The 18,956-nt window shown below is 35.0% G+C and overlaps 1 protein-coding gene across 2 annotated transcripts; it reads right to left on the bottom strand.

Annotated features, from left to right (window-relative positions):
- Nucleotides 1–890: 890 nt before the first annotated feature.
- LOC105039485 (ADP,ATP carrier protein 1, mitochondrial) lies at nucleotides 891–6,434 on the bottom strand. 2 transcript variants are annotated; one of them, XM_010915648.3, is made up of 4 exons: nucleotides 6,217–6,434; nucleotides 3,579–4,105; nucleotides 2,163–2,534; nucleotides 891–1,484 (listed from the first exon to the last, which is right to left on the bottom strand). In XM_010915648.3, exons 2-4 carry the CDS (start codon nucleotides 4,083–4,085, stop codon nucleotides 1,188–1,190), a joined length of 1,176 nt encoding a protein of 391 aa, XP_010913950.1. In that variant the 5' UTR covers nucleotides 4,086–4,105; nucleotides 6,217–6,434; the 3' UTR covers nucleotides 891–1,187. The 2 variants fall into 2 exon arrangements, with proteins under 2 accessions (XP_010913950.1, XP_010913951.1); XM_010915649.4 differs by having other exon boundaries at nucleotides 6,183–6,432.
- Nucleotides 6,435–18,956: the final 12,522 nt, after the last annotated feature.

Below are 18,956 nucleotides of genomic sequence, written 5' to 3'. Positions count from 1 at the left end.
CTGGAGTTTCAAATCTCAATTTGTGATGATATGTACACTTGGTCTTGCAAGACAAGAAAGAAATGTTATTGCAATAATGAAGAACTAGTACTCGTAACTATATTGAAGTTGTTGAAGAAACATGTAACACTGGCTACCTGTATATATACAGATGCAAAATACATCGTGTATGGTATGAATAAAACTTTTAATATTTTATATTATATATTTTTTAAATAATTTTTATTTTTCGAATATTTTTAATATATGTAAGTTTACTAATTACATCTTGTATCATTATCTGATTATGGTGCATGGCTCACAATTTTGATAGTAGATTTCATTTATTTAATTTTCATGATCAAGTTCCCCCCGATGTGATTTATATCAGAATAATATCAGATTATAAGTGTATTTAGATAGAGAAAATATGGATGTAATTAATATCCAACTTATCTCCATTTCTCTTCCAAATAAATGTAGATACACTTAATATTCGACAAGTATCCATTAAAAAAATATAAATAAAAATATGGATATATCAATATATGATACATATCCAACTATCAGAGCTTGCTTTGGAGAAGTTAATTCAAAATGAGATTGAAAACTGCATCCATTGTTAATGTCTTTGTTAACAGAAGTAGAAGATATGAAATTGACCATGGAATACCTTGTTCACATCTAGGAGTGGGATTTCCACAATAAAGATAACAATTAGCTCTCACAAAGTTGAATGCTGCATCATGCTTACAATCATTCAACTGATATCTATTGTTGAACAAACAATTCAGAAATTCTTGGTTCCAAATCGACAGAACAGGAAAAATAATTGATAAATTCTTGCTGTTCAAATGCAGCGAGAACAATGCATATTCGATAGTAAATTTTAAGCGCTGCAACAAAGGGAATAGCAGCAACAAATTACTGGCATCTGCATTGATGTCATTTTAAATTTGAGATACCACCATAAGAATACAAAATTTAAAACTTCTGATGTTCCTTGTTCAATGGGCAAACCCACCACTATAACAATGATGATTAAGGTTTGGGAGAACATCACTCCAAAAATTGGGGGATAATCTCCCAATGCGAAAAAAAATTATTAAAATGGTTGACAAAACATCACCGGAGGGAAGGCATACAAACTCTCAAATAGAAACATTAGTTTTGTTGTCATCGCCATCTAAAGAAAAGGTATCACCAACTTAAGCACCACCAGAACCATACTTCTTCCCAAAGACGATCAGCTGCAGCTTGTCATAGCCAGCAAGCACACCAGCCCCGGCAACTGCACGGAGAATGTTGGCACCCGCACCCTTGAAAAGGGATTTTGGCCCCTCATTCTTCAGAATCTGAGAGAATGCATCCAGGGAGCTCTTGTACTTCACTGCTTCTCCTGAGGTCATCATCATTCTTCTGCGGACAGTGTCAATGGGGTAGGAAGCAAGTCCAGCACCATTTGTGATCACCCAACCCAGGGCAAAGCTAGCAAAGAAACTATCCTGTAATCATCCAAAATAAAACAAGCTGAAGAGCCACCATGCAATTCTATCAACAGGTGAATAAGATTGAAAACACCCAGACATATCGCACAAGAAATCTATGTTGAAACTTCAAAACTGTCGAGTAACCCAACAAGATGGCAACTCATGCATACAGAATATTAAGAAGAGCTCTGATAAGGTGTAAGCATATTCAGATCCTCAGGCATGTAGCAAAAAAAAATATTACACTCGCAATTTGAGCATGAAAGAAGTAGCCAACAGTTAAATATCGACCACTTGCTGATGTTCATAGGATGTATTATCATTCAAGCAAGGATTCAAATCCCAATGGGACGTCCTGCGGGATACTAGGTTGGGATACCTTCCCATGTGTTGGGACGGGATTGTCCCGCTGGCATCCCAGCATTCCGATTGAGACGTCTTGGGACATCTCGTCTCAAGTGTTGGGATGGGATGGGATGGTGGCACGTCCCGTTCTATAGAAAAATCAAAACAGCCCTATCCACAGGATTTAAAATCTTGCATTCAAGTTCTAAATGCATTTGGGATGGGATGGGACGATGGCGCATCCCATTCCATGGGAAAATCGGGACAGCTCTATCCCACGAGATTTCAAACCTTACATTCAAGTTCTAAATGTTGATTCATCTTGTAAAATGTCATAAAATGTCATACCTGCAACTTTCCAGTAAGAACAACTGGCTTCAAAGAGTCATACATTCCAAAGTACAGACCCCGATAAACTATAATTCCAACACATGAGATATTGAATCCACGGTAGAGGCCAGCTATGCCATCAGACTTCAATGTCTTCCGGTAGACATCAATGAGGCCATTGAATTGTCTTTCACCACCTTTTTTTGCTGCTTTTGCATCATTTGCCAAACGGGTACGGGCATAGTCCAGTGAATAGACAAATAGTAGAGAAGAAGCACCAGCTGCACCACCAGAAGCAAGGTTGCCAGCAAACCATTTCCAGTATCCATCTTTATCTTTCTTAAAATTAAACATCCTCTTGAAGTAATCCTTGAAAGCAAAGTTTAGGGCCTGCAAGTGATAATAGGGAAGGAAATTAGCATATCTAAACCAAAGAACCATTTAAACATTCAGTACATATAAAGTCAGTGTTCTCAATTCAAATCAAAGAAGTAGGTCACATGCTTTAATTTCCAGTAAATAAGACAACAGACATTCTAGATACATCTGCTGTGAGTGAGGATCATGCTCTAGTACAAGCACATAGATAATGAAACACAATCCCGCAGATGACAGCAGAAGCTGAAAAAACACAGCAAGATGCTAAAATACTACCGCAAGGAAAAGCTATGAATGCGAAAGCCAAGGAGATATTTTGGCTTGATGTTGTACAGCCATATTGTGTCCTCACCAAATTCACCAAACAACGGGAAAAGGGAATATATAAGCAGTCCACGAAGGACAGGCAAAAAATGCACATCAGCATATATTTTAAAATCAGTTATACCGAAATTGATGGGCAAAAAAAAAAAAGCCTACCTAGGCCTAACATGTAGGGCACAGTCTGACCAGCCAAAAAAAAGTGTTATAAGTGCAAGCAACCAAATTATTCTTTTCTTCCTCTCCTAACTGCAAACACCTTATATCATATGCTTTAATTCTTTCTACTTAGAAAAGACATGAAACGCATAAGTCAAAACTCAAAAATTAGCATTCATTGATGTAAACCAAAAAAATTTAGGGAAGGCATCTGGTTTCTCAAAAGCTCAGCTAATTACCTACAGAAGGATCAAAAAAATGGTGCAGGTTCTACTAAAATCTTTCAAGGATTATGCCATGAAGATAAAATTTATCTAGCAACTAGGGGGGACTTTAAAGTTCAGATGGAACACCCTCGTTGAGGATCCAACCAGGCCATTCGACACCCTAGTTCTGAGTAGCAAGTAAAAAGGAAACTAAATGCAAGAGCTGAAATTTAAGAACATCATAAGCAAACTGAGGCAATCAATTCCAACAACTTATTGACTATCTTGCAAAATTAAATAAATTGGTTAAGGTTGCAACGATAAACCTTAACCTAGTATGAAATGATTAGAGGTATGTAACAAAACTCACCTGAGTAGGGAAGTAACGGATCACATTTGCGGCATTCCCTCTCCACAAAGACACAACCCCTTCATCCTTAATAGTTCGGCGGAAACAGTCCATGATACCCTTGTAGGGCTCAGAAAGACGACCTGCCTTGATCATCTCATCCTGGTTCTGGATAAGAAGTTTCACACGCTCAATAGGTGCAGCAGCAGTTTTGGAAACTGCAGCTGAGACTCCACCCATAAGGAAATCAATTGCAAAGCTGGTAAGACCTTTTTCTGAAGGCGCATGGGCAAAGACAGGTGACACAGATGGCACCATGGAGAGATCACAGGTAGCTTTGCATGCAGGCATAAATGGAGTTTGCAGGCCATTGTTGACAAAGCTTGCAGAAGTAAAGTGCCTCCCATATAAAGATGGCCTACTGAAGTTGTAACTGCGGACCTGCATATCTTGTGCAAAGCTGGAACTGAGATGAAATTGGCCGGTAACCTTTTGGATTACAGTTGGGTGGTTAATTTGATCAGCCATGGCTTGTAGTAAAGATAAACCTAGAAGCAATGTACAGCATTCAGATAAGTAGAAAATTTTAACACAGGTCATATATTGTTAATTTAGAAGATACAAGTTTTGTAGAAGATGATAAACAATAAATAAATATTGCTCAAAGAAAACTAAAGGCATTTAGCTTAGCAATTTACAATGCTAAGTATTCCCTCTTCAATATTATTAGAAATGGAAAAAGTAAATTTCAGAATTTTATGAAACAAAAACAACAATTTGCAGAATACATGTCCATGATTTTTAAAAAAAGGCTGAGGATTATGCTAAACAAGCATATGTTTTAGAGCCTCCTTTTCACATGGATTGTTACTTGTTCATAATATTAAATCATCAGTTAAAGCACCTAATGTTGTGCCATTAAGTACACTATATTATGAACAAACACCAAGCAAATATCACCGAGATTCCACAGTAAACAAATATGTAATAATCCTATCAATGCAATTCAAGAATGTTCAGCAATCCCACTTGTTTGGTCTCCACATATGTAGTTACCAACAAAAGGTGACATTCGTTACAGTCCATTTTTATTTATCCATAAATGAAGAGGATTGCCTCCTTTTAAACTGTCCTATACTCATATCCACTTGTGTTTGTCCTCCCCTGTTCTCCAGGCAAACAGATTGAATCATCTTTTGACATAAACTCACACAATGATCAGCAGATACATCAAACTAAGACCTGTGATGGATTTCAAAAACGATCAGGAGATAAGGCTAATACAGATCATACCTATACACATAATGATTAGGCAAGCATGAAACAGAACACGAATGGCTTAAACTTAAGTAATACAACCCAAACATCAACAGAAGCATTAACAAAGCGTACCACAGCAACATAATAATAGAAATTTCCCCAACTCTTTTCCTATAAACTAAAGCAAAATTCCTAGCCTGGAAATTTCTGGCAGGCAAATGTGAAGATTATTTGTATGGTTGGGTTCCTCATCAAAGCAGACCACATCCCTTAAGAAGATCAAAAAATAGACAATGTTGGGTTATAAAATATATACACTAAAATCCCACATATGATCCTTAGTTATGCCAACAACGATGCAAAAAATGATAATGAAATGCTCGTAGGAAGGTCAAAGAAGAAGGCGCATTTCACTTTGACTGAATTTGACCCACACGCATGGAGGTAAACACTTGAAAATATTCGCACAACACAACTACATGCAGTTCACAATAATAACTCGGTCAATATTCTGGGGAAAAAACAATCACCATCTGAAATCCAATATCCCAATTCAAAACCTAAAATCCTAAATCAAGCCAGCGAGGCCCTAAATTTCTTCCATTGTGTTTCTTCCCTCCTTTTAACTTTCGATATCAGGAAAAAACTGACCAAATATCAACGAAAAATTCTCAAAGTATAACCGGATATCATGGCTTGAGTCCACAAACTACTTAAAAAACCGCACAGAAAATGTACCCGAAAAATAACATAAGGTCAAGAGCAGCTTAGATCAGAAAACAAATGACAAAAGAATTTAAGCAACAAAATTCCTTCCCTGGATCAAGGAAAACAATGGAAAGACCGGTATATGTACACAGGATTTTTTGACAGAAATTTGTTCGATACAAATATCATCTATATCTTGACCAAAAAGCATGATGACAATCATCATGAACATTGAGAAGATTTGAAAGGGAGAAGAACTAACAGATCAAGACCCCCGGTATCTTATCTAATAACCGGGGATCCATTATATATATAAACTAAACACAAAGAAAATAATGTTCCCTAGCTTGTTAAATAAATGAGAAAACAAGATCGAAAATTAAAACATTCAGGAAAAATGAATTAAATACATCGCGATCCTACAGACAGCTAGAAAGCAAAAGTCGCTCCAGATCTAGGACTTAAAAAAAGGATCAAAAATCTAAATCACAACAAGATATTCAGATCAATGAAACCTGCTTCGAATATGAAACTGGTTCAACAAGAAATCTTAATAACAGATCTGGACAAAGATTACAGACGATTCAACCGAATAGAACGACCAAAGATCGAGAGATCTAGTAACAGAAATCTTAAGGAAAAGAAAACTAAACAGACCGAGAGAGGAAGAGAGGGGACCGCGATGGCCTACCCTTCGGAAGTGGGACAGACGAAGGCTCCCTCCCCCTCTCTAACTCCACCCTTTAATCTCTAGTAGCTATCTCGGCGCCTCCCGTTTATAGGGAGAGGAGACCAATAGGAGGGACGGCGAGAGATGCGCAGGGGGGCTCCCACTGGGTATCCTAGGGTTTTTACTACAAACGGTTTGTCCTACCCTGCATCGCACGACAACACACGCATCGACATCATCTTCGTGACCAAGCTACAGTAAAATGACGAAGAGCCGACCGTGGGATATTTGTGCAGTTGCGCTCCACCGCGTGCTTTTTTTTAATAATATTTTATTATATAAAATATTAAAAATATTATATATTATTATTTTTATATATTTTATTATTTTTTAAAAATATTTTTTTTTCGCATCCACCTTCCACACCTCCTCTCCGGTCAGACTCTTCATCCATGGCTACTCCACCCTCATCTCTCCTACAACCTTCTTCACCTTGTCCTCCATCGCATGTTTCTATCCTCGCCTTCTGCGCTACTCTCCTACACCTCACCCCCATCTCCCCCTCTAGACCTGCCCTCAATTTTTGTGCCATCCCACAACCCCAATCCAATCGGCCGCAGCTTCTCCGCACCACCGCAAACCAACCCCCAACCCCTGTGCCTCTCTCCCCTACGTGTGCTCGCCCCCGCCTCCTGTGCTACTCTCCAACACCTCCCATTTTCCTGTGGCTTCTCTGCACCACCACAACCCCGCCCCCCAATGTCACCCTCCATCGTGCGTGCCCACCTGCGGTTTCTGTGCCGCCCTCGAACCCCATCCTTGCCAGCTCGCGATTTCTCCATGCTGTTGTAAATCTGATCTCCATCTCATATCTTGAAATATTTACTACATCAGTCATGCATATTTATATTTCAACTGGTTAAAATCTGAATGTATCAATGAATAATAATAATTAAAGTAGTATATTATTTTTTGAATAATAATAAATTTTATTTTAATCTGATAATTAAAAATAAATAAATAATAAAAAAAATAAATTTTTTTAAAGTACCGTAACAAAATTTAAATTATTAATTATTTTTTTATGTATCAATGAAGAAATACTTGATAAATTTTATCATCAGCATTAAAATTAATACCTACATATTTTTTTATTTGATTTTTTATTTGATAGGTGCACCCGACTTGAGTATATAATATCGGTGGTGCAGCGTGAGTGTATTCGCTAAAAATAAGAATATATTTATAAAAATTATTCTGTATGTTATATAGTTTCGAAGTGTATGTTATATAGTTTCGAAGTGTTCTTAAGATCTCATTAATCTTATCATGTGAAGCACATTTTAGCTTAAAATTTATTACAAGAATAGGTTATCGATAAAATTAGAATTATTATATTGAAGGAGATTTTCTTTCCGTTGTGTAGTGATCGAATCGGTGTTATCTTGGATTGTTTAGATGGTTGTGTTTGTGGCTAGAACGATCTGAACCATCTAAATTATGAGACTTCTTAAGATGCGTGGTATAAATTTCAGGAGCTAACAACTCTAGAATAAAGTAGCATATTAACCCATGTGATGCATGTTTTTTTTTTATTTTTTTTTGCATTGAACCTTCCCCGTTAAGAAGTCTTATTTTTCATGTGCAATGCATCTGGTGATTTCTGATGGATATATTTACTTTTGTCTAGTTCTTTCTCCATGCGAAATCATGAAAGGAGGTAGGAACAAATCGCCTCAAAAACTAAAAATCCAATTCATCAATTTAAAAAACATAAAGTTGGAACAAAATTTGGCGAACCACGCTCACCCGTCCTTCCCTCCCACGCATCCGGTGGGCTCACCCATGGAGATGGGTTGTGGCCTGCGGGTTGCATCTCATATACCCGGTTTGCCGAGGGACCAGTGGGTTGACCAGTCACTAGTTTAGCTTGGATTTTTTCTATCCTATCCAGGCCACCATGTTGGTCCGGTCCATTATCGGTTTGGACCCTAATGAGCTAGAAATTAAAGGACACTGGAGATCAGAACTCTAGGTGGAGATCAGGAGGAGACATTCTATGAAACCCTAATCCTAAGTGTTCGCGATTCCATGATCGAGTTGAGAATGAAGACTCACGGGTCGGATATAATTCGATCAAATCTGTGTCAGTATCCAATTCAGATCAGATTCGAATATAAATTATTTTGTCTGACCACATCTGAATAGGAATCTGGATACAGTAGCGATCTCTTAGATTTTTTGGGACTCGGATCTGATAATCCATATAATACATAAATATGTATATATATATGGTCCTGATAAAAAAACTCGGTACAAATCCAATAAATTGCAGAACCATGAAATATTTTTTTTTCTATTTTTTATCTTACGAACTCCTAAGATATTTTTTTCATATATGAACTCCCGAGCCCATTTGACCCACGGTTTTACTCCGATCGGTCCATCAGCAAAGCAGTCCAATTCGGACCTTTCTAACATATCTCAAAATTGCGAGATATTTGGAAAAAAGAACCACCGCTAGATTCTCGATCATAGCTCTCCCCATCTCTACCCCACCTCCCTATTCTATCTTTAAATACTCGCCTTTCTGACCGTTCCATTTCCTTTGCGAGCCCTCAGTCCCTTCCCCCTTTTCTCTGCCATTCTTCCCCTTGTCCGGCCCCCTTAATTTTGAGGGTTTTTCTTTCTTTCTATTTTTTTTTTTTTAATTTCTTTGTAGACCGTGACCCTCGCCCCTTTGATTCGATTGAATTTGAGTGGTCGCCATCTCCGATAAGAATCTAAGGTGAGGAAAAATGTAGCAGCCCATGCTTAAGCAGCAGTAGGCCTTGATGCAGCAAGCTCTCCTTTAGCAGCAGCAGTTCCTCTACCACCATCCTGGCCTCTTGGCTGCCCCTCAGGTCTCCCCAAATTGAATACCATTAGTTCACTTTAGAATTCAGTGCTTCCTCTTCGTCCCCTTCCACATTTAACATGGATCAAATCCCACCTCCTATCCATCTCTACCGTCACCTTCTTTTCGAAGATTTTAGGTACCTCAACCTTCCTTTTTTTTTGGGTACATATGGGGGTCTAGAAGATCGAGATCATGAAATGAACTAATAAGAACAAAATGAAGAAAAGCAATAGATGAAAGAAAAAAAATTGTTAGTCTAAGAAAACCATCTATTGATGAATCCGCTAGCACCTACATCTTCACATGAAGAGGCATGGATGATAAAGAATGAAAGTCTGAATTTTTTGAAAACTTGCCAAAAGTCTGCTAGCTAATTTGCCTCTCTAAAAGCATGGGTCACCAAAAAAGATTCTAAGGATGCAGTGATTTGAACAATATCTGATAGAAGAGATAAATATTAGCCATAGAAGCTGAAACTTTTTTGATCTGCTTTGTGATCCAATGGGTGATCATTGCTGAATCTCCTTTTAGCCAAATTCTTGTGAAATTTAAATACAGAGATCTATTGTAATCCTTCCCAGACTGCTCGAAGTTCTACTTCAGGACCGAACATACAATAATTCTCCTTGCTCCAGCAAATAGTACATATCCTGTATGATTTCTGATATGTATACTAGTATGTAACCCGCGTTCATGGCAGACTCATTGAAATCAAAGATAAGGTTTAAAATATTTTATAATATATAAATTTTTTATATAATATAATATATAATATTTTTATTATTTAATAAACTTATATTCATGCTAATCTTTATCTTTCATTATCTTTTTATTTAAACTAAAAATATGAATATAAAAAAATTATTAAAATATTATTGAATTGAGAAGATTCCATACAAATATGAATCAAAATGATTAAAGAAATAAACTATAATATTTAAAACTAAATTACTTCAGCAGAATAAAAAAGAAAAGAGAAAAGACTAATAACTAAGATATATTATTGGATTATGTTAGGTGATTTTTAAGAAGGTGTTTATTGAAATATTCAATATGAATTCTTTTTCAAGAGTTGAAATAACAAATTCTTGTAGAACATTAGATGAAAAAATTCGGAGTCAAATTTTTTGATAAATTATCAAGCCAAGATTTATTTTCTAAAAATATATCAGTGACCTTCAAATTATACATGCTATCATTGAAACTTTATGAACTAAATATAATCTAAAATATGTAAATGCAATTGAAGATGTTTTTGATAACAACTGGTATTTTAAAGCTGTCACATTTTATGTCTATTGTAAGATTAAGTGCTAGAACATTAATACGTTGCTAAGCTAATTTTCTAAAAATTATAAAGATTACTATACCAATTTCATCTTCAATAGTACTATTTGATTTATACTTAAGACAATAGATACTTCGTCAGTGCATTGATGCATCCACTCAGTATGTATTCCGGGAGACTAACAGTACAGTGGACTGGATGGCTTTCTTGTTGCTGACCATCCCGATGATTAGAGTTGGCATCCTGGTGATGTTTGTCCTCGAAGCTTGAGGGATGTACTCTTTTCTGACTCCTTGGGCTGTACTTGCATCAGAGTTGTGTGATCACCTACTTGTATAAAAAAAAAGATAATAGATACATTAAAATTATATTTTAATAAAAATATATCTATTTTTAGTAAATAAAATTTAGTATTAAAAAATATATTATAACTTTACAATGGTATAGGAGGTCAATGATTTTTACTATATTGATTATATTAAAAATATATTATCATAAATTTTTACTACAACTCTGTAATTGTAACATACTTTATTCCACCAACCATAGGAGATGCCAATTAATTTTAAATTGATCTTGCAAGTGAATTTACTCTCCAAAAAATAATAAAAATAATTAAATATTTTATTTTTTTATATATGCAAGTTATTGGATATAATAAATATTATTTCATATCTAAAATATTACTAATCCAACCCTAAATCAATCCTAATTGAACCAACAATATATGCAAACCCAATTCAAAAAAATAAATAAATTTTATATTTTAATCCAACTTTGGCTATTAATTTTTTGAGCCCAATCTCTTATATAACACAAAACCAATATAGCTTAACATATCCCAAAATCAAAATAGATTATTTATTATTAAATATTAAAACTTAAAATCAATCAATAAATATAATCTATAATTTTTAATTTTTATTTCTAGATATCAATTTTTTAAACTAAATACGTATATATATTGAATATCATAGAATCAAAACTATCAATTTTGTTTATGTCGATCTATGAATGTTTTTCGAACTACATAATAAATTGAAATATTTCTATACATTTCAATATAGGATCATAAAATTTATTTATATTGATTTCTGAATGTTTTTTGGATCATATATAAGAAATCTAAATATTTCTCCATCATAAAATTAATCTTTAAAATCTAAAAAAAAATCTTTTACTCACGAATTAGTGCCATCCAATTAGTACAATCAACTTTATTTTTTTTATTTTTATTTTTTCATTCGTAACAATGCTCTAATGGCTTTAGGAATGATAGTCAGATGGATTTTTTTGGATATATGATCTATTTCGAATCTTAATAGTTATAGAGTTTAGGACGGATTTCAAATTTAAAACTAAAATCCATTTGAATTTGAGATGGATTTAGTATTTAAGTTCGGATGCCCAAAACCCAATCCCAATTTATATATATAATTGGAGATGAAAAGATTTGGGCCAGATTTAGATGGCCTAACCACTACCTTAATCAATAAAATTATATCTATTTGAAAATTAATTTGTAATATATTTATATCCTTTGAACTCTTATATATAACTATCAACACAAAAACTCGCCACTATCTAAACTTCCCTTTTTGGCCTCCAAGCCTCCCACGGTCCCACTCGATTGAGACTCAAAATGAAAAAATAGAGGAGAAAACGTAGGAAGGATCAACGGAAACAAAGGAAAGATTGAAAAAATTAAAGCATGACCTTTTCGCACATAGTTTGATCATTTCTTTTTCTTTTCATTTCGTTTTCTTTTTTTTCAAGATATCTGTAGGGAAAAGAGCACTTGAGAAAGATCGAAGGGTTTTCTTGGGTTTTTTTTTCGGATTTTGTGCGAGAACTGACGGTATGAGTTAGTCCCTTGAGGTAAGCATGATATTTTATAGGGTTCTGAGATTTTCTATCAAAAGGATTCTTCTTTGATAACAAAATCTTCAATTTAAGGAGTTCACTTTGTAATAACCTGCCCAGGACAAAAAAAATAAAAAATAAATGAACACCTCACGCATGGAGCACATGAGGCGGAAAGAAGAGGAACTCCCGAAGGAGTCCTCTTCTTCTCTTCGAATCCGATCGAGAGAAGGATCTTAGGCTTATCCAAACTCTAACAAAGATCCTAGATCTCTCATCTATAAATCCCTCAAACCCCTTCCTCTAGACATCGTCCAATCTTTTCATCAAATCATTGGTGAAATCAAGGTCTTAAAGGGTTCTTTTGTTGAGTCTCTTTGTGGGATTTCATCGAAAAGATTATCGGATCTCTCACCGTGGACGTCATCGAACCCAGGTGAGGTTCTCTCCCTTCTCCTCCATCTTTTTATAACCTTGCAACTATTGGATTTGGTCCGATAAGTCACCGATTTCATTGTGAATAGGGCCATCCCCTTTTTTATTTTCCTTCCCTTCTTCCTTCAAACTGGCCAACGTTGCTGGATTTAGGCGGTGCTCGGAGGGTCGAGGTTAGTGTCATCAGGGTCTATTAATGTTAGGTAGAGAGTCGCCACCATCGAGGGTCATGCTGGGGCTGGGTGGTTGGCCAAAGCCATCACCTTTATTTTTTCAAAATGAGAAGAAGAAAACGAGGGGAAAGAAAAGGAAAAAAAGGGAAGAGGAAAGAAAAGAAAAAGAAAAAAGATTGTTTGCTTTCTCTTCCTTCTCTCTACTCTCTCTCTCTAAATTTTTCTATTTGATCTCTTTAGAATTTTCTTTCTCTTTATGAATTTCTCTCTCTAAAAATCTACGGACCAGATGGGAATCCAGATGTCCAGAGACACTTGGATTGATCGAATAATCTTGAGAGGGGTCTTAAATTTGTCATTATAGAATGTTTATATAATTTTCTACTATCCTAATTATTTATGATTTCTTATTTGACCATATCATATAGAAGTGCATTGCCTGTACAAGGTGTTGAGCAAACACCTTGCTTTTGATTCCGTAGATTGAGAGGTTCATTGATTACTGTGTTGAGTCCATCATCGACAGAAGTAAGGGTTCTTCAATACGAGCACCTACATATTTATGAGAACTAAATTGTATGATTGATATATATTTTATATCTATTGGTATGTGTATTACATGTTATTTAATTAATGTTGTCTGAATTATGATTAATTGGTGCTTGATAATTACTGAGTAAGAAAAATATGATCTAACATAATTGATGGGATGGACGGTATCTAAGTTAGCTAGTTATGCAAGAAACATGGTGTATATGCTGGGTCAGTCTGGACTGGGGTGCGGCTTGTCTACCATGGACTGGAGCATGATTATGACTAATCTAATGTCGAAAATTAAATTATCATTTTAATAATATGGATGAGGTATGAGAGGTATTTAGACTGTGTAACCATGCAACAAATATGGTGTGTGTGCTAGATAGCCTTAGGTTGGGACACAGCATTGTATTTGGCCAACCACGGAATGGAGCATAATTATAATTAGTCCAATACAAAAAATAAAGATAAACTATGGAAAGGAGAGCATGTGGATAGTTGGCTATGTGTGAAATGTGGCGTATCAGCTGTGAGCTAAGATGTTTGGCCTCCATAGGCTGGAGCATATTGTGACTAGTTCGATGTCGAAATCAAATCAGGATGATGAATCATCTCTAATTGAAGGGTATCTAAATTAGCTGACATATGTGAATATGATATTATGATGTCAGCCGCAGGCTGAGTTATGGTTACGGCTATAGACAGAAACTTGATGGCCTACCATGAGCTGAAGTGTAAGTGGGTCTAGTCTAATTCGAATAATAATGTTGTTTGGATCAAAACTGTGGTAATCGGCCAGTGACAAGTAATCTCATTGAATTGCTATGGAATAAAATTGTTGATTATGATATATGATTAGTGTGATGATATTATTCAACTATCAAATTGATGATATATGAATATTATTATTTTTTTATTAGTTATATATATTATTAACAGATATTTTCATAATCATACTAGTGTGAGTGTAGGAGATTCTTACTGGACTGTAAACTCACATCTTTTTCTTTTTCCTTCAGACTTGCAGGGTGCATAGTATCGATCGGGTTGGGTGTAGAGTTTCAAGCGATGGACTCCTTAGGTAGTTAGTTAATTTTTTGATACCAAATAACATTTTAATTTAGCAAACATTGTTCAATAAAGATGGATTTGTTTGATTTGAAAAATATGTTGGAACTTTATGAGATGATCTTGTGGACTTGTTTATTAGGCTTTGTATATTCTTTAGGATTGTCCTAGAGAGTGTCAACCATCATGTATCCATTTGGATATCAGATTCGGGGCATGACACTTCTCATGTAAAGTGTGTATGTGTGTGTGTGTGTGTTTTTTTTATAAGCTGTAGATGGAGAGTCCAGAAGCCTCTGCTTTGGACACCAAAAGTAGAGAAAAATTAGGGGAAAAATAGGAGAAATCAAGGGAAACATAGGAAAGGAGGAAAAATTAAAAGCAAGACATTTTTGACATAATTTATCATTTTTTTTCTTTTCCCTTCATTTTATTTTGATTTTTTTCTCTTTTTCGAAAATCTGTAGGAAAGCACCTGAGGGAGATTGAGAGGAAAGTCGATGCTGATGACAATGGGAGGAAGGCGACGGTGGAGATCGACGGGAGGTAGCATTGAGGAGAGCAAGAGGAGATCGATGTCATGAATATCTGTGGGAAGAAAAGCAACTGAGGGAGATTGGAAAGGAAGGCCAACAGGCAGGGGCCGAGAAGGGTCCGAAAAGAGAAAAAAAAATACATGCTGCCACTGTTTGCAAAAAGAAACCTATTCTGGAGAGTCCAGAACTCGACATGTGGCATGGTAGGAGAGCTCTGGACTCTCCTTTAATATAAAAAAAGTACACTTAGATATCCTGTGGTTTATGCATTTTATTAAAAGGGGCCTGAGATTTTTTTTTTTTTTTTCACTTAAGGACCCGTGGTCTAACACCATTAGCACTTAAGAAAAAATTATCAAACGATGTCAATGATACTTATGTGGCAATCTGACGTGGCAAGATGGGTCCCACATGTGATTTTTTTTAAAAAAATAGAACCTAATTTATTCAAATAACTATACATCATTTTTAGACCCTAGAATTTCTAATGCCCCATTTGATTAAAATCATGTAGAATAGAAGAAGAAAAAGAGAGTGGAGAGATGAGTTTCAATTCATCAACTTGTATGCATCAGCGTTCCAAACTCTAGCAATGATCGAAGATGCTCGTGTGGTAATGTAGCTCCAATCCAGACATCTTGATCAAATGAGAATATGGGTAGAAGATACCGCAACTGTGCAAAATTTTCAAGTAATGATAGGTGTATCTTCTTTGAGTGGATCAATCCAAAGGAGAAGCCAATGCAGCAGAGGTTATTCCAAACTTGATGAAGCATATCAAGAGCTTCGAGAAAAAAATCACGGTCTATAAAGTGAGAAAGGCTGAGTTTGAAATAGAAGTTAGTCGAGCAAAGGAGCAAGTCTATCGTTTGGATAGCACTCTGATATGCTATCAGAAATAAATGATCAAGATACATATGGAGCTGGAATAAAATTGCCAAAAGAGAGTAAAGAATGTGAAGTAAATTTTTTTTTCAGTTATAGGCTTCTCTGTACTTTTGATTGTGCTATTTGTATTGTTAAAAATTAATGTAAGTAATGCAAATGGCAGAATGTGTTTGCCATGATGTTAAGATGTGATGTAATTGGTGTTAAAATATAATTGGTGGTATAGGTGTAGGACATGCCTTGTATTTGACATGCCAGATGTTTGTGAAAATGTCTGAATGAAAATATGATGTTTTGGTAAATTTGATCTGATTTATTAATTGAATTTGCAATGAAAATATGATATTTTGTTAAACTTGGTCTGATTTGTGAGTTGAATTTGTAATGAGATATTATGTGTAAATAATCTATGAATGGAATTGGGAATTACATGACATTGATAGTAAACTGAAAGTATCACTATAATATTGCTTCAAAATTATTAGTAACTTGAAATTACATAACAACTGTACAAATATCACTTAATTACATAATAATCTTTTTGTCAATATTTTGCTGCATTACTTAAACAAAACAAAAGGTACTTATGCAATCACATTGCATACAAAAATATCTTTGTAATCGCATGCAAACAAAAAATCCTGTTTAATTTAGCTTCAAACTATTTATCCATCTATACTAATTACAACTAACAAACAGCTTCAAACTGTTACTCATGTGCCTAAAATACATAACAAGATTTCCAAAATCTATGTTCCACCAAAAAATTTTTCAAAATCTACAACTATCTTAACTTGCAGCTCATCCATAATAATCTTCAATTGGACTTGTTACAGACCTTCTTCTTGGGAGAGGTCCTTATTCCTACTTGTTTCAGTTTTTCAATTGGTGGCATGCAACTAGCTAGCTTATTTGCCCTCTTAACATTTGTAGGCTTGAAGGTGGAATGGTGATAGGTTCAATAAGTGGTTGCTTTCCTTTAGTTCCTGCTAGTCCTGGAGGCTTAAATGATCCTGCTTTAGCCTGAAAAAATAAATTACAATTAGTTTACTATTATGGAATTGTATTAGCTTTTGAATCAAGTTAAATATGATCTCAAACCTTGCTTTGCTGTGTAGCTGTCTGATTACTTGCAGTATGAGTGGTTGCTAAGAGCTTTGGTAGGTTGTTGGATTTTGTTTTGTTGTTGACTTGAAGCATAGACCATGAATGATAGCTTTGCTATGTGCTTGGCTGTTCAACTACCTTCCTTACTCTTCCCATTTTCTTTTTTGTCTCTCTCTATACATATACATACATAATAATAATAAAAAAAAAAAAAAAAAAAAAAAAAAAAAATAATAATATATATATATATATAAGAGTAAATGAAAATAGTATCTTGATATATTATTGATAAGAATTGATGTACTTTTTATCTGAGTTTGCTCTGAACCAACTTGATTACTTTTTCTCTTTACTGTGTTCTGACTCTGAGAATTTATTTGTTAAAGAAAATCTTGGGCTTGTTTGATTATCTCATATGCCTTTGCCAAGGAGTTTCATTAGTAACAGCTGCTTTACAACCTCTCACATTATGGTCTTCTTGGCCACAATTACCATAAAGTATGGTTTACTAGTCCTTGATATTCTGAATGGATTTTTTTCTTCATCAGCACTTCTAATCTCTTTTGTTTGGTCTGCCTGCTGGTTTCCTCATTATAGGGGGTAAATGTCAGTACATTCTGTTTTCTCCCATTCTTCTGACTTGGCATTGGATGGATCGCATGATTGTATACTGCCAAATATGTGGATTTGTGATAATATTGATGCATAAAATCTTTGGCTTCTCTCTATTTGCATATATTGCTGCAATTGCATGTTTACAAGGATTCCAGACAAATCCCATAGCCTACGCTGCAAGTGAGTGAATTCAGTTCAAAACATATTGTGTCATAGAAATTCACTTCAACCTTTTTTTCCAGCTGGAGTACAGAAATAATTTCTTGCCTCATCTTTTTTTCTCTAAAAAGCTTGTATGTTTGGACAAATATCTCCCATATAGTTCAGCATTCCAGTGTATTTCACAAGAAGCATTTCATTAGCCTTCTTCTGATTCACTCAAACATGCTCAAAATAGGCATGTCTCTGACAGTCTTTATCAATGAGTTGAACTCTCACTATATTATTTTGCAGAGCATCATATTTTATTCTGGTGGAGAAAAATGCCCTTACCCACATCTTGGATCCTTACTCATCAACCAGTCATATAGATTTTCATCATATTCCTTTAATTTTGTTATAGCATAATCAAAAGTCTTCTTATCCCAGCCCTAGTTGCAAACCACATCTTCTTTTTGTACTCCAATCCTCTAAAAATCTTTTTATAATTCTTGTAAAGATATTTGACACAATACCTATGCTCTACCCCAGGCATAAGTTCCTAAAATATCTTTATCAATCTCTGTGGTATAAATTATTAAAATGAGTTTAATTTAAGAAAAGAATTAAAAAACAAGTGAAATAAATTTTTTATACCTTTTGTTGGTCTGAAATGAAGACCCAACCTGTCCCAGATAAATGTCCAAAATCTTTAAACAGTAGCTTCAAAAACATAACCATGATTTTTTGCATTCTATGTCAACATAGGCAATGACAAGGGAAAATAAATTCTCATTACCATCTCTTCCAACAGCACACAACAGTTGTCCACCATACATGTCTTCAAGTGACATCCATTTAAACTAACTATTGGCATCAATCCAGCAAAGCATCCTTGCTTTTGTGCAGAGAACCTCATATACATGTATTGAAACACATGTACCAAATTTCTGACACTACATTTACCTTGCTCTCCAGTGACATTTTCATCCGCTATTGATGCTTGATATATATATTTAGGTATGGTAGCATACCCTATTTTTACACAACTATCTGGATTTGTTGCCCTAATAGTGGCTGCATAGTCATGCAACCTAGTGTATTACTGCTTCAAATCTCCTAATATAAATTTCTTCGCTTTCCTTTTAACTCTATAGCACGAATGAATGGAAACCTCAACTCCAAGTTTTCTCTGGATCCTCTTCTTCATTGCA

The sequence above is a fragment of the Elaeis guineensis genome, chromosome 1, assembly GCF_000442705.2.
Source record: "Elaeis guineensis isolate ETL-2024a chromosome 1, EG11, whole genome shotgun sequence".
In the NCBI taxonomy this organism is placed as follows: Eukaryota; Viridiplantae; Streptophyta; class Magnoliopsida; order Arecales; family Arecaceae; genus Elaeis; species Elaeis guineensis.
This window is presented reverse-complemented; position numbering and strand designations above follow the sequence as displayed.

What these genes read in the sequence shown, in the direction of transcription:
- LOC105039485 (XM_010915648.3), bottom strand. Translation starts at nt 4,085, where the DNA reads ATGGCTGATCAAATTAACCACCCAACTGTAATCCAAAAGGTTACCGGC. An exon ending in TCCGTTACTTCCCTACTCAG is followed by an intron (nt 2,535 to 3,578) that starts GTGAGTTTTGTT and finishes TATCACTTGCAG; the next exon opens with GCCCTAAACTTTGCTTTCAA. An exon ending in TTCTTACTGGAAAGTTGCAG is followed by an intron (nt 1,485 to 2,162) that starts GTATGACATTTT and finishes GGATGATTACAG; the next exon opens with GATAGTTTCTTTGCTAGCTT.